The sequence below is a fragment of the Haliaeetus leucocephalus genome, unplaced genomic scaffold, assembly GCF_000737465.1.
Source record: "Haliaeetus leucocephalus isolate CR32 unplaced genomic scaffold, Haliaeetus_leucocephalus-4.0 Scaffold0, whole genome shotgun sequence".
In the NCBI taxonomy this organism is placed as follows: domain Eukaryota; kingdom Metazoa; phylum Chordata; class Aves; order Accipitriformes; family Accipitridae; genus Haliaeetus; species Haliaeetus leucocephalus.
The window spans coordinates 1,900,057-1,914,811 of record NW_010972436.1 but is presented as its reverse complement, the minus strand read 5'-3'; the positions used below and the strand labels follow the sequence as shown (position 1 = coordinate 1,914,811).

Below are 14,755 nucleotides of genomic sequence, written 5' to 3'. Positions count from 1 at the left end.
TTGACAGATTTGCAAAAAGCTTCTTTGTGCTGACACTACATTTTCTGGTTAAAAAATAAATAAATAAAAAAAAAAAAGGCTTTCCACCACCTCCTCCAAAATCTCCCTCCCAGTCAAAACTGTGCTACCCCAGTAACGAGATAAGCTGTGATAGAGGTTCCGAACTGTCTGATGAGCTCTCCCTTTCAACATCCGACTGGCACTCTTGGACAAGAACCCCTAGCATCTTCGCAGAGCCACTCACAGCAGATAGAAACAATCTCAGCAGTAAAGCTTCTATCTCATCCCAACTTGGTAGCAATCCATCTCCCCACTATCAGCCATTACGTGCTCCTGCTGAGCTCTGCTCCTCTCTACAACTCCCAGTTAACTAGGAATCATCTCCCACCTGCTCCCAGCTAAGCCACTGTACTTCAAGAAATTAAGGGTGCAAGCAAAAGAGAGGTGGAAAAGAAAAAGCGGTCATCACTCCAGGACTGCTTGTTACAGAAAAGTATTTCAAGGGTCTGAATTCCATTTTAAGTGATTGCTTCTCTCTCCTTCCAATTGTCCTGGGGCTGTTTTGTAGGCCTTCACATCTTGACCAGCTACTTGGGTGGAATTCAGGTGGTTCGACACCCACAAGGTTCATGCTTTCTCTGCAAGGACAGTAAGTTCAGCAGGCAGAGGGCAACATGGTCTCTTGAGCACATGCTATTGTCTCAAAACAAGTTACCATGCCCTTGGGGAAAACTGTTTTATAACAAGCATGGCAAAAGCAACATATTCCCTTTACCTGTATGTGCCATGGCTATACATTCCCATGCAGAAGTTACCCTATGCAAGCTGTTAATGTACACATCTCCCTTGCTTTCCCAAATGGTAAAAGACACATAAATGCAGCACTGACCATCTCCTCTCCACAGGGCACACTCAGAACTCCAAGGGGCATCCGCCCACTGATGCAAGGGATCAGCTTCACTAGAAGTTCTTTGCACTTCTAACGTGCCTTCTCTCCCAACTGGCAGCTCACCCAAAGGCCTATCCCCAACCAACTAGCAAGAGCAACTCTGAGGCAACTCCTTCCCTCCCTTCTATAACAAGCAGCTGCCCCTACTATTTTCCTACAAAGGCCCACTGCCCTCTTCTTCCTAGGCTGCAGGTAAGCAAGGGAGGAACAAAAGATGGGTAGATACCAATTAGCTTTAGAAAAGGAGGTTTTTGCACCTTCCCTACGTCAGAACACACAAACTTAAAGCTTGAAAGGAAAGGAAGGGGTGGAGAGGTGGTGGTAGATTTAGCTTTGCTCAAATACATGGATGCAGCTGACAGCCCTCACTGTTGTCTTCCGCAGCCCAGTCTCTGTTGGGGCTACCACCAAGGGTCTTGCTACCCTGCCTGTTTTTTGACCTGTGCGAGGCCTCCCTCCTCTATTCCAGTGAAACCATCAAACAGCACTAGCTGGTGCACAGCAGGAAACAGTACTGGGGCCAAGGGCCCCCTGTGAGGTGAACAAACAATTTTATACATTCAGTCACAAAACACCGGAAGAACAATTCCGGACAGTTTCACAACACTTAAAAAAAAAAGCCATTCATTTCTCACTAAGCTTCTTTCTGCCTGAGGTTCCGACATAAGCAAGGGTCAATTCACTAACAAACTGGGGTTTTTTTGGCAAACGGAACTGCTTTTGCGTGTTCTCATAATAATATCCTGGCCTTGCTTGAAAAAGAAAAAAAAAAACCAACAAACTGAAAGAAAACACCGTGGTCTGACTTCACAAGCAGAAGGGCCCCCAAGCAAACGCAAGACAACAAGGAGCATGCAGGAGCTACGAGGCTACTTAATGCCACTATTTATGTGTTAAAACTTGCTGTTCCAAGGCATCACCTATATGTCAGAGCAATAACATCTAGTTTATAACCATCCAGGAACAGAGGCAGTCCTTTCCATTTATTTTTTTTCTTTTAAACAGAGTGATAACAATAAAGGTTTTCCAATCTCATGAAGCCCCTCAGTTCTGTCATATATACAGTGAGTTCACTGTGAGAAGATCTATGAAATAAAAACTTCTCTCCCCCAAACATGGCTGGTAAATTCTCACATGGAAACAGTTCTAAGAATGACTATTAGAACAGTTCTCCAAGAATTTTGTTTCTTCTGTACAGTTCAGTAATTTCCACTGTCTGAAGTTTGTTTTTCTTGTTTACAGCCATGGAGCCAAAAGAGGTATGGGAGAGTTAGCCCATTTCTATTCTCGGCTTGTGCTTCAAATAGAATTATTAAACTCAGCTTCAGCTGGATGCTATTCTGGCTGGTCTAATCAAATGGAATGCTTAACGAAGCTCCGAGCACAGCATCTGATTTTCATGGTATGTTAGCCCAAGAGGTTCCAATTAAATTTTCAGATTTTGAGTTGAACTGGCAGATGGACGGTATTGGGGAGGAGAGACAAGTAAACCCAGTCAACTTCTCTTGCCATCAAAAGTAAAAACCCCTATACATCTCTACACCTGCAGAAGTGGAGTAAAGCTAATTTCAAAGTCCCTGAAGACCAGCTCTACCAAGGAAGTTTACAACAATATGTCACCAGACAATATGGAACAGAGATACATTTTGTAAAGATCAAGAGAAAAGTCTTCTCAAAAAGATCTAAGATAAGCAAGAATTCATGAATGTCAAAAAAAAAAGTCCACCCCAACACAGTAACTGCTTAGTTTCCTACCACAAACTCCTCCTCACACACACAAACCAAACCCACGCACATGCAACTTGTTGCATCTTAACCCGATAAGGGTAAGCTCCTCCTTGACCTGTACACAAAGCAGCATGGTAGCCAGGTACTTTGTTCAACACTTCGTGTAGCAAGATGATTAGTCACCAGCAGAGCACAAGCTAGACTGATCCAAAAAATGACTAAGATATGAAACTGTGGGTGGATCCTCTTTGAAAGACCACCACAGGTCTTTGAAAACTCCACTGCAAGAGGAAGAAAAGAAGTTTAAAGATAAATGCCAAAACAAAACATGAGAAGTCTCAGCTGGTGAGTGGAGAGAAAACCAGATGATGGAAATCCAGTTTATTAGGACAAGCTCTTTCCTGCCACAGGACTGGTATGGCTTCCGACATCAGCCAAAGCCAGGAACCTTAGTAAATAGGAAGCTTTTTTTGGGTGTATTCGTATACTTAGATGAAGTGCAGGACAAAAGCAGCAGTAGCTGCATTAGAATAAAAAAACCAGATCCTACAAATGCCATGAAGATTTAAAAGGGTGAGCTGGAGTTCAAGACTTTTTAAAAAATAAGGTAAAATATTATGCTTCTGCAACCATAACTACCTGACCTGCTACAACCCTCAGGAGTGGACTCAGCCATGTGGTGTGTCCACAGGTCACTCAAAAAGAGAGAGAGAGAGAGAGAGATGCAGGTATTCAGCACATTTGGCACGTGTTGGGAAGAGGGGTTGGGGCGGGAAGGGGGTATGGGGTGGTAACGATGACAACACTATCTGACCCCACATCCTGCAAAAGAGGGTGCAACTCCAGATACAGAAGCCTTGCTCTGGACACCCACATTCAACAAACATCCTGAACCTGTATGCTTACCTCATCAGTTTGCCCTTGCTAGCTATTGCAAGCTTCTTTCCCACTCACTCTTCCTCCCACCACATAACCCCCCCCCCAACTTCCACTTTTCACCCTCTCAGATTTCTCCATAATACAACTCCCATGTCACTTCTTTGAGAGACAAAAGGTTAGTCCAGAAATTCAAGATCTTCCCAGTGGTTCTGAAACTGCTGTAACACAGGCCTGCTCAAACAGCTCCAAGATGGAAGGGGAAATCCTAGGTCTACACTGAGCTGCCATATCCTATCTGAGGTAAAACTTGCTTTTAATAAAAACCATAAAGGCAGTCCAAGAACTTTGCAAAAAGTAGATGTTTGGAGGACCAGAAGCCCCAGAGCTCCCAAATTTTGCAGGCCAGCAGCCAAGCCATTCAAAGGAACACATTGAGGATTTCCACAGGTGTCTTTAGCTCAGAGCTCAGAAGGCTCTAGCTTCATTTAGAATAAATACAGCAGATAAGAGATGCTTCAGGTGGGGTGGGGAGAGGAAACAAAAGATTTAAGGACAGTAATCATGACAGTAGCCAATCTTACCCTGCAGCACTCTGTCCTGCAGTTCCCACCTTAGACTCTAGCTCACTTGTCTTGCTTTCCATAGGAAAAGGTCTGTATTTAAAAATTTAGGTTATTTAAATAAAATTTGCTTAAAAAGGAGAGAACATGCATGTGCAAGAAGAGATGCTATGCTAAACTACCAACTCAAAATACAGCAATTCTTCAAAAACCTCAAAGTATCACAGGCAGTCCAGCACAAGGCATTAAGTGCAAGATCAGGCAGGGTCTATTGAAATCCAGACCGCTTTCCTTGGCAAAGATTTTTAAGCCTTCCAAGGGGAAGTTCCCATCAGTAAAGTAGTACAGGATCACAGATACTGTGAGGAGACTGGAGTCACAGAAGAATATTACTCAGGCAGTACAATCCAAGAATTCTCATTGCTAAGAATTAAGAACTTTTTTTCCCCTCCTCAAATCTAATACATGCCTTCCCCACATGTTGTTTACATTGGATCTCTCAAAGGGATCCAGGAACAGAATTTGCTGCTAATCAAGGTCCAGTTCTAGCTCAGTTCTGTCCAATTCCTGTGTCCTGGGCCTGTGCCAGTATCTTGGATATCTTTGCAGTGCCAGGCAATGCTTTGGTTGTGCTATTAGCCCCTCCTCCTAGGGCAGAGGAGTCAGTTTTCAACCAACTTACCACCACAGATTCAGGGCAGCATTTGTTATTAACACTGAATTTGGCAAAGGATAAGAACACCCCACTTTCCATAACGCATTTCTCACACAGCAGGGCCGAGCCTGGAAATGCTGTTTAGCATATACAGAATGGTATGTCTCGACTGCGCTGGGTTTCTGAGCTTTTAATGAGGGCAAATTGAATTTATGTCGCCAATCTAGATTTCAGAGATGCATTTCAGTCTTTCCGCATGATCAACAATCAAAGGGAGAAACCTCTGCTGTCTATATGGACCCGTGCTGCAAAGACTGACTTACCACAGACAGGCAAATATGGTTCTGAAGTCCTGACAGCAGGCCACAGGGAAAACAGCACTGGAGAGAAAGTCTTAACAGCCTGGAGTTATCTACACAGGTAGGATCCATCGCCTCTCACTGCTGCAGGAAGAGAGGGAGGAGGAAGGTGGGAAGAGCAATGCACAGGGAAGTATCTTTATCCAGGGGATATCAATTGCAGAACAAGGCGGCAGGCTAGAGATCCAGCTCTCCTTCCACCTCCACATGCCCTCTCCCCACAAATGCAGCTGCCGCCACTTAACAGGATAAAAGGCGAATTGTTCAGCTTGCTGCTTTCACATCTAGGAGGGGAGTCTTTGCCAGGGAAAGGGCTGTCAGTTTTTCAGATGGACAAAGCAACAACAAACACGCACCCCCTATACTGCCCTTTTTTGCGTATCTGAAAGGGGGAAAAAGGAGAAAAAAAAAAAGAAGGTCTCTGTAAACATTTTAAGAGGAGACATTTTGGATTTTTTTTTTCTTAAGGGATAAAATAACCCTTCCCTAGCCCCACTGTAAAAGCACTGGTTTTGGGGACCACTGAAAATGGAGATTCAGAACTGCGCACTCCGGTCTCGGAAGAAGCCCTCAGCCACTTGTGCTTCTCTGAAAGTGACGGTAATGGAGTTTGCCGTGATGTCTGTCACTGTCACTTCGCTGGGGGGCACAGTGGGAATCCAAGGGAGACTGCCATCCACATCTGCTGCAGAAGGAGAGGCAGATAAGAGCGTATTAGTGAGAGGGTGAGGGAGAAGGAAGGAGGAATAAGAGACAGAAGGGAAGGATGGAAAGGGGCTTCCTTTCTGACAAACAGTGGATGAAATTAGCCTGTACTGAGTCTGCACATACAAGGCAAGAAAGAGCATGGGCAAGCCCTCCCCTTAGAGGCTAAAGGAAAATGGAGGATCACTGCAGGATATAATGGGAAAAGAAAAGAGTAGCAAAGGTGTCCAGACACATACCAGCATCGGAGCAGCCTACACAGAGGTCAAAAGACCCTGTAACACTGCCCAGCTCATTTAACCATCCTCAATTCCCTGATACCTCTCACCCCATCTCAGCCCCCAGTTTGGCTCTGTGTCAGCCAAGCACACTCATCCAGGTGTGAGCTCACCTGCTTGTAAATGGCCTATCCTGCTGAAAAGTCAAAAATCATAAACTCTTACACACACTCTTCAGATACTCCTATGGGAATCAAAGGGATCCAAAATGGAGGGTCTTCCTTGTACTGCACCTGCAACGCAGCCTAGGTGTGATTCTCTCAAAAATCCATTAACACTGCTTCATGGAGAGGCTGCTCTCCCTGTCTCATATCCTTCCTTTGCTCCCAGATAGCTCCATACAAGAAACCCAAGCATCCCTGCACTGTAAGAGTAATTACCAGTGCCTCTGCCACCCAAAGCTTCACCTCCCCACAACGCCCAGAGACAGCCACAAAAATAGAGAGACAGAGGGGAAGGAAAACACACCCTCTCTCTGTCACTATACCTGTAGTATATACCTTGCTGTCCCAAGCTGGGCAAGAAACGAGGGCTCCTTAAGAGTGTATTTCCTGGCCTCTGTCTCAAATACCTGGGGTGCCTACTTTCACCTCAGAAAGAGTCAAATCCCCCCTTAACAATAACTGGAATTCCATGCAGGCCATGTGTCAAGGCAAGAACAAAAACAGTTTTACATTTCTGTAGTGCCATTCACTCTTCTGATCCCCAAGTGCTTTAGAGCCCAGCGCTTCTAGGGGCAACAGCCCCACACATTTGCCCATTGCCAGGACGCAACACTGGGTTCCTCTGTGCTACCCCCAGTGCTGCCTCCTTGCATTTTGGGCACTGTTCGAATCCCTCTCAGAAAGGGGGAATAGCGTTGATTCCCAGAACACAGCCCTCTCCCCAGAATCCTACCTAATCCAGCCTGGCTAACAGCTACTCCTAGCAAGGAGTAACAGGATTCCCTTAGCTGCTACAAGCAGCACAAGCCCCGGTTTTCCGCTCCCCAGGAAAGCTACGCCTTCAGAAGCTCTAATAATGCAGGGATAGAGTTTCCCTGGTAACTCAGAGCAACACACACATCCCACAGCCCTCCTGCACAAGATGCTGGTATCCCTCCCCAAAATGCCAAATGTGCTTGGACATCTCCCGTGCCTACACTCGTGCTGCCTACTCAGTGGGATCAGGCAGGAGTTACCATCCTCACTTCATCTCATCCCCCTCTCACATAACCCTACAGCAAGAGACTTTATAGCATGTGGGGTGTGGAGAGGAAAGGGAAGGAGGGGGCAGAGGAATGCACTATAGGATCATAGTGGCATTCCTGTACACTCCTTGGAGCAGCACTGAGAGGAGTGCTGGTGTCCAAGCTTGTCCACTGCCAGCCAAGCTCCTTTTAGCAGAGCAGCAGGCTGAACACGTGTGGATATGTGGACAGAGGCAGAGTTCATCACTATCACACCTGCATGTCACCTCTGCTGGGAGGAAAACATAAGAGGAATGTAGCTTGCAGTATCTTCCATGTGTTTTCTAACACCAGGAGGGGTGTCACTGATAAGACTACAGAGAGGCAACAGCACCAAAAAAGCAGATTAATCTGTTATTCATCCAAACAAGAAAAAGGAACTTGCAGACAAGAGGACCACAATGTGAGACGGTGAGAGCTGCTCTGAGGACCTGACCTAAATCACAATCCTAGGATGGGGCAAGCAAGGAGGAAGCATGCACAGCATCCTTCGCATGCCCCAGAACTTCACAGCCAACAGGTGTCTGGCCTTACCTTCTTTGCTGGTGTGCTGCATGGCCTCCCAGTCCTCAGGGCCCTGCCTGCCCTCTAGGTCCACTGCATCATTCAGGAAGAACTCATGCCTGCAGTTTCGGCTCTCCAGGCTCGCCATGCGGGGGAACTTCTTCCTTGACAGTCGCAGGTACTTCTGGTTTTTGCGTTGCTTCCGGAGAGAGAATGGCAGGACTGTTCCCGCAGTCTTCTCTGAGAACTCTGCCTGCCCTGGCTTGGCCCCTGGCAGGCTACTGTCTCCTCCTCCAAACCTCCGCGCGAGAGAGAAACAGAGCTTCTCCTTTCCCTTGTGGGCACTCCTCAAATCCATCCCATACAGCCGCTGCCAAGATATCAACGTAAAAAGGGTCAGAGCAGAAATCTGGTAATACAGTCAGGGCTCCCACCTGGGAGCCAGGAAACTATTCTTTGTTCAGTCCCTGAACATCTAGATGAGCTAGGGTAAATTCTGCCACTTCTACAACACTGTTTCTCTCACCTCTTCAAGTGTCATCTAAGCTCGTCCTAACATGTGGTTCCTAGGATTGGCTGCTTTGCTTGGCAACAGTCAAAGCGTGCTGGAACTCTGCTTCCAACCAGTGGCTACCTTTAACATGATGGAAAGTCCAAGCCCAACATGAAATTGAAAGAGCACACAAACTGGGTAACCTGCAACCACGCAGCCCAAAGTTTATAAAACCCTAGTTCACAGAGCAAGAGCTGTTATTGGTTTGGGGTTTTTTTGGTTTTGTTTTGCTTTTTTAAATACAAGTTAGCTGGCTCTTCAGCTAACAGGTTAAAACTATCTGCCTACTCACTGATTTCATGTTGTTGCATTCGCTTGTTACCTCCAATTTTGTCCATGCAACAGCAAACGGACAGTTTCCACCTCCCTGTGAGCAGAGGAGCAGCACAACAGCTAACGAGTTAGAAATATACAGAAGAGCAAGAGGCTACCTGCAGTAGGAGGCGCTTTGGTTTGGGGCCTCTTTTCCTGTACCCCGATGCACGGTCTCTCTCTTCCCTGTGAAAGAGGAACACAAATCAAACCGATTACTAAATACCACAGTACAAAACCTAGTCAGGACTTCTACCTTTTGCAGCACAGCTCCCTCATTTCCTTCACTAAAACCCAACAGTGACCAGTGTGGGCTTGGAAAACATCCCAAAATTGCTTCTTGTGGGAGTGAAAGCCTTGCAATAAGGGAATTTCTCTGACTCAGCTGATCAAGGATGGGTTAGAGAAACTTATCACCTTGCATCACTCCAGTCCAGCCCTGGACCTGATTAAAACCTGAGACTGATTGCTCTTTGGCACAATGCTGCTTGTTCTTGGCCTCATTTCCTGAACAGTGTTAAGCTGCTTTAACCCCGTCTTGTCCGCCTCAGCCAACACCAGGGTACAGAGATCAAGCAGGGTTCATTGCTATAGATCTCACCTTTGACTGAAGTAGGGACAACAGGGGCACTTTATGCACACTATGAAATAAAGACACTATTTCCTTTCCTGTGTCCAGGGAGAGAAAGAACATGCGCCCTTACTTTTCTTCATAAGCCACTACCAGGCGAGGGTCCAAGATATGATCCTCTGGCTCCCATGTGCTGTATCTGAAGAAAAACATAAGGAATATAAAGTAAACAATACTTTAACGAAACATTCTCTCTGCAGGCTTGCTACCAGTGTGCTGCGGCCCTGGATACTCTCTTCACAAAGGTCAGTGGGGCCTGTCACAACAATTGCGAGAGCTCTGAGGAATCCCAGCCATTCCCTCCCCAACTTCCCACAGACACCACCCCCCCTTCCCAAAACACGCAGGGCCAAGCATCAAGCAGCTCTTTGTAGGAGAACAGGGAAGACTTTCCTCCCCAGGGCCCCCTCCACACTGTTTGCAAAGCCTGCGCAGACACTCACAAACTGACTTTAAGTCAATGCCTAAACAGGTCTCATCTGCAGCACTCCCTCATATCCAACAAACCCCATGGAACAATGAGACGTGATCCGATACAGCTTTCTGAAAAATAGGTCTCTCTTAATTTAGAGTGCTCAAAGAGTAAGTATGCTTTCTCACCTGCATTATTAATTACCTCTAATCACTGGAGCCGAAAGTATTCATTTAAGAAGAGTTTAATTTTTCTCCACTGATGCCATTCAACTAAACATGTTTAGACCTGGGCCCTGAGGCAAGTTGATGGCAACTTTCCAGCTGTTCCTCCTCTTGCTCGACTCCTCCTGCAGGTTATTTCCATTTGGCAGAGGTCATCAGTGACTGTACCAGTGCAGGAGGAACCCATCTGCATTGTGGTCATGGCTACCAAAACTACCCAAAATAAGCTTGATGCTCTGAAAGGAGCCTGTGAACGGTGTCACTCACTGCCCCATCTCCCTCCTCGACTGCCAGACAACTGTGACAGGGGTCAGGTGCTCAGGAAAGGACGGAACCCACCCAGCAGGCAACACCAAAACCAGTTCCCAAAGGGCACAGCTGCACTTAATACCAGGGAGAAGCAGCCAAAACCTCCCATTGTGGAAGGTGAAAGGATCACAAGGTGGTCCTCGTGGCATGTTTGTTTCTAAGGGGTCATGTTTGCCCAGGAAAGGTGGGTGGCATGTCTCTACCATACAAACTCAAAGGCAAGAAAGCAAGGCTGAAACCCCAAATGCCTCAGAGCATTAATTTTCCTGGAATGTGAGGTCCAGGGCCTGGGGCAGTGCCCCTCCCAACCCGTGGGGAGGAGGGCCACAGAGAAGCCACATGCAGGTGGGCAAGGGTGCATTTGCATCAGTGCCTTTAAACAGGCGGGAAGCCGATGTTTACATTTCTGGATGAAGCACAGGCTGCACATGAGGGCACGTGATACATGCATATATGTACACAGAGGAGATGGTTTGGAAATGCTTTTCCCTTTCATCTCTCCATTAGATAGAAGAAAGGTACTGAAATACGGGAGCATTCTGGAAGAATGAGTCTAGAAATAAAAGTACAATTATTTTTACGAAAAGGAGAAACAAAAATATGAAATCCAGATATCCCAAGGTGCACTGTACATCAGAGAGTTCAGAACAGACATGTCTTCATAACCAGCTGATCCCTCCCTCTCTCCTTTGCTCAAGCTTCCTGCAGCAACCTGACTGTGAGCTGTCAAAGCCAAGATGCTGTTTGAACAGAGGAAGGTTTCCTCCCAGCTGCAGGGATTCTGGCACTCATTCTACAAATTTAAGAAAATAACACAAGGGGAGAAAAAAAGACATCAGATTGCTTTTCATGGGCAGGAGAAGAAAGGGGATTTGCTTTTAAAAAAAACCTGGTGGGTGTTGCCTTTTTCTCTGCAGCTCAGTTTCTGGCTTCGCTGCAGTGGCAAAACACTGCATATAAAAAAAACATGGTTCAGTTTGCCACGCGCGCGCGCGCACACACGCACACAGAGCTATATATACGGGTACACACAGCCCAGGCTGCAGCAGAATTGCAGAGAGCAGGCACTCTGGAAAACATAGATCATATGATCTTCCTTCCCCCTCCTTCTACTCCTCCTCTTCCCCCTCCCCTCTTAACTCCAACACAAGTTGTAAACAAGCTTATAGCTAGAATCAGATTGTAACGCCTCTGTTCCCTGACTACAGCAGTACAATCCAGAAATGTGAGGTGCAGGACATTAACAAGAATTTTTTATTAAAAAGAAAAAAAAGAAGAGTTAAATATCAATTATGTGGGAAAGCAGCAAACTACTGATCTATCCTTACTCCCTTTCATGAAGTCTCCAATGGGAATGATGGGATAACTGGTACAGAGATTACAAAGAGCAATGCGACAAGGTTGGGGAGCAGAATGAAGAGAAACACGACGTGGGATGAGGAAACGGATTATGTTGAAAGATAGATACAAACAGCTTGTGGTGCTGCATGCCATCACAGGCATATGTATGTTTAGAAACAAGGAACAGAAACTGCTAGCAGGATGAAAGTGACTTCAATGCTCAAAAGCATGTTGTTTTTAAGCAACTCAAACCACTGAGTAAACAGTTAAAATGGAGGGGAGGAAAAAAAAAAAGGAAAAAAATCAGTGCTCTTCAGATTTGGAGTTTGGGGGAAGAGGGAAGGTGTTTGGACATGTCACAGCATCAAAAAAAGGGAACCCTGACATCCCCTTGCTCCCTGGGCAGAAGGCTGTGCTTTTAATTCCCCAAAGAGAGTTTCTGGCTCCCCCAGAGTTCCAAGGCACAGGGCAAGGAAAGGCAGCAGTAAAAATAAGGGCTGCTCTGTCCAAGGAAACATTACGCCATGCCTCAGCCCACCTTCTTGGCAAGTGACTTTACAAGCAAAGGACCTTGATGTGTTTGTTGAAAGGAGAATGGGATAAACATCAGTATTCTGGCTGAAAGGGAATAGTGCCTCACAGACTACAAATGCATTTCCCAACCTCTACCAGTGATTAAATTAGGCTTGGCTACTTAGAAGGCTGAAGCAGTCCAAGAACTGACCCACACTATATGGCAACTGGTGCTCAACAAGTGCACAAGGTTACACTTTGACAGCAGAACTTAAGAATCAAGAACAAAGTCACCCTCTCCCACCACCACCAGAGAGGGGAAGCTGCTTATATTCACACATGCTCTATAAGCATAAGGATTAGGCACGAGGATTAGGCATGCAGAAACAGATTTCAACTTCTTGGACACCACGTACGATCCATCAGGACCATCCTAGTGGGCCCCGCTTTGCAACCACAAGGATGAACCCGTAAAAGCAGCCCCCTTTGCTTAGCAACACGCAGTGCAACTGCATGTGTAATGTAGTTCTACCCACGCACATTGTGTATGTACACACACACAGTTACAAACAGAAAAGCAAAGACAGGGCCCCATATGGGTTGGCCAGGAGGCTGTTCTACTAGACTGCTAGCTAACATAGTAATATTCTCCAGTTACCTAATCCTTTTAATCTCAAAGCATTTTACAGACAGTTTAGGCACAGAGCAATCACTCTTCTTCAGCGGCAGCAGCATTTTAATAAGAGAAGTATCTGTAAACAGTGCACAGCAATGCTGAAAAAAATATTTTTTTTCCCCTTTTTGCAACATAGCAACTAAAGCAAAAGCAGAAAAGGCACTCAAAATAGCAGAAGTTTTCAGACAAGGAAATGAAGGCATGGTGGTAATTTTCAAAGGACAAAGATCACCTGCATTTGGCTACAATCAATAAATCTGAAACACTGCCCCTTTCCGTTTGTGAATTGCAGAGGGGAAGTAGTAGGACAAGACAAGACCATCAACTTGTTTTCTATTTTAAAAGACTGCATAGAGCTCTAAAAATAAAGTGGGGTCCTCTTGGTGCTGACTCAGAAAAGCAGGAGCCATTCCAATTTCAAAAGAATCAGGGTTCCCTGTTGAGCTCATAATGAATTTAAAAACATTTGTCTCTAGAAAGCATCTCAATGGATTATTTCAGTGGTGGCAAAAGCCAGTCAGAATAGACTGGCACACAGTTTGTATCCCTCAGCTGTCAGTCCGGAAATAGATTTGGTTTTGGTTTGTGGCTCTTCGTTTTTGTTTATTGGTGTTGGAATGAGGCACAAGAGGTTACCCATTAAGAATGGGATGCTCAGTTGCAGAGATACAGTGTAAGCTATTACTGAATATTAAAGGAAAAGAGTAAAAGACAAGTAAAACACAACTTACTTCGGGGGCCATCCTTTCCACTTCACCAGGTATTCTACTTTACCCTAAGGGCGGAAAAAGGAAGAACAGGTGAACTCCGCAGCCAAATATGGGCTACAGTAAGAGATGCAACCAATCAACAGGACTAAACTCTACAACTGAAAAGCTCATTTGCCGTCACTTTATTTTCAAAACAAAGCCACTTCCTCATTCAACTACACTTGCTATACCTTTCTCCCCAGAAAGTGGGCACACAGGGGTATTTAAGCGTGCTTGAACTACCATCAGCTTGGGATCATACCTTTGCAGAAGCCTTGCAGGCAGAACCCCAAAAGGCAACTGGAGAGCAAGACTGCAACCATCCCCACATTTACAGGCAATCCTACAAGAAGTCAGCAAGGATAAACGCGAGAGGGAGATGTATGCCAGGAGCAAGTGTCAGAGGAATTTTTTTTGAAGCGGAGAAGAAATACAATATTTCAGAACCTATGAAGCATCTCTTGGGCATGTTCCCCTCCAGTTGCTACACGCTTTACTCAAACACTGTTCCATCCATCACAGTCACTCAACCTTTCAACCCAAGCAAACAGCAGCTCGCAGCTGAAGTTCAGTTATCCATTCATTTGTTCACTCTAAGTACAAGATTTAAAAAGGAAAAAAAAAAAAAAGAAAATAAAAGTGTAGTAATTGGAAACCATGTTCAAGGGCTCCATGAGCAATGTGCACAACTATTAAAATCTTTAATATTATACTGAGGGGCTCGTTAAGCACTTCCCAAAGCACGGCAGAGGCCTTCGTGCGTGCAGGACGGCCACCCCTCGAAGTGCCACTATTGCAGCTGCCGACACCTGTACACGACAGCGTAGCAAGCAAAGTACTGGGGTGCATTTTCTTCATGGGGGGCTCATCAGCTTCCCAATGTTCGAAAACGCTGCCCTATAAGGAACTTTCCACCAGAGGATCTCTACACGCTGCGTGCTTATGGGTTAATCCTCACAGCACCCTGTGGGGACCGAGAGCGTTTTCACTGCTGGGGAAACCGAGTCACGAAACTGGCCGCCAAATCCTTCCAAACCCTCTCCCGATTCGGGCTGTCCGTCATTGTCCGGCCTGGGGGTGTTGTCACCAGCGCTGACTTTGCAGAAAGTGACCCCCCCCCAAGGGCTACCCCACAACCCCACCCACGGAGATCCCCGAAGCACCCACCTCACCAACAACTCCCGCCAACA

The 14,755-nt window shown here is 46.0% G+C and overlaps 1 protein-coding gene across 1 annotated transcript; it reads right to left on the bottom strand.

The window, feature by feature from the left end:
- CBX7 (chromobox homolog 7) lies at positions 1–13,896 on the bottom strand. Its single transcript, XM_010562357.1, has 8 exons — positions 13,828–13,896; positions 13,548–13,591; positions 9,415–9,480; positions 8,830–8,896; positions 7,876–8,215; positions 5,627–5,815; positions 5,095–5,512; positions 1–638 (listed from the first exon to the last, which is right to left on the bottom strand). The coding sequence occupies exons 1-6, from the start codon at positions 13,894–13,896 to the stop codon at positions 5,667–5,669; spliced, it is 735 nt and encodes a 244-aa protein (XP_010560659.1). The 3' UTR covers positions 1–638; positions 5,095–5,512; positions 5,627–5,666.
- Between the last annotated feature and the right edge of the window lie 859 nt (positions 13,897–14,755).

Coding starts and splice junctions, on each gene's coding strand:
- CBX7 (XM_010562357.1), bottom strand. CDS start 13,896: ATGTGGGGATGGTTGCAGTCTTGCTCTCCAGTTGCCTTTTGGGGTTCT. Junction 9,481..13,547: donor TGGAAAGGATGGCCCCCGAA/GTAAGTTGTGTT, acceptor GTTTTTCTTCAG/ATACAGCACATGGGAGCCAG. Junction 8,897..9,414: donor GTAGTGGCTTATGAAGAAAA/GTAAGGGCGCAT, acceptor CCTCTTTCACAG/GGAAGAGAGAGACCGTGCAT.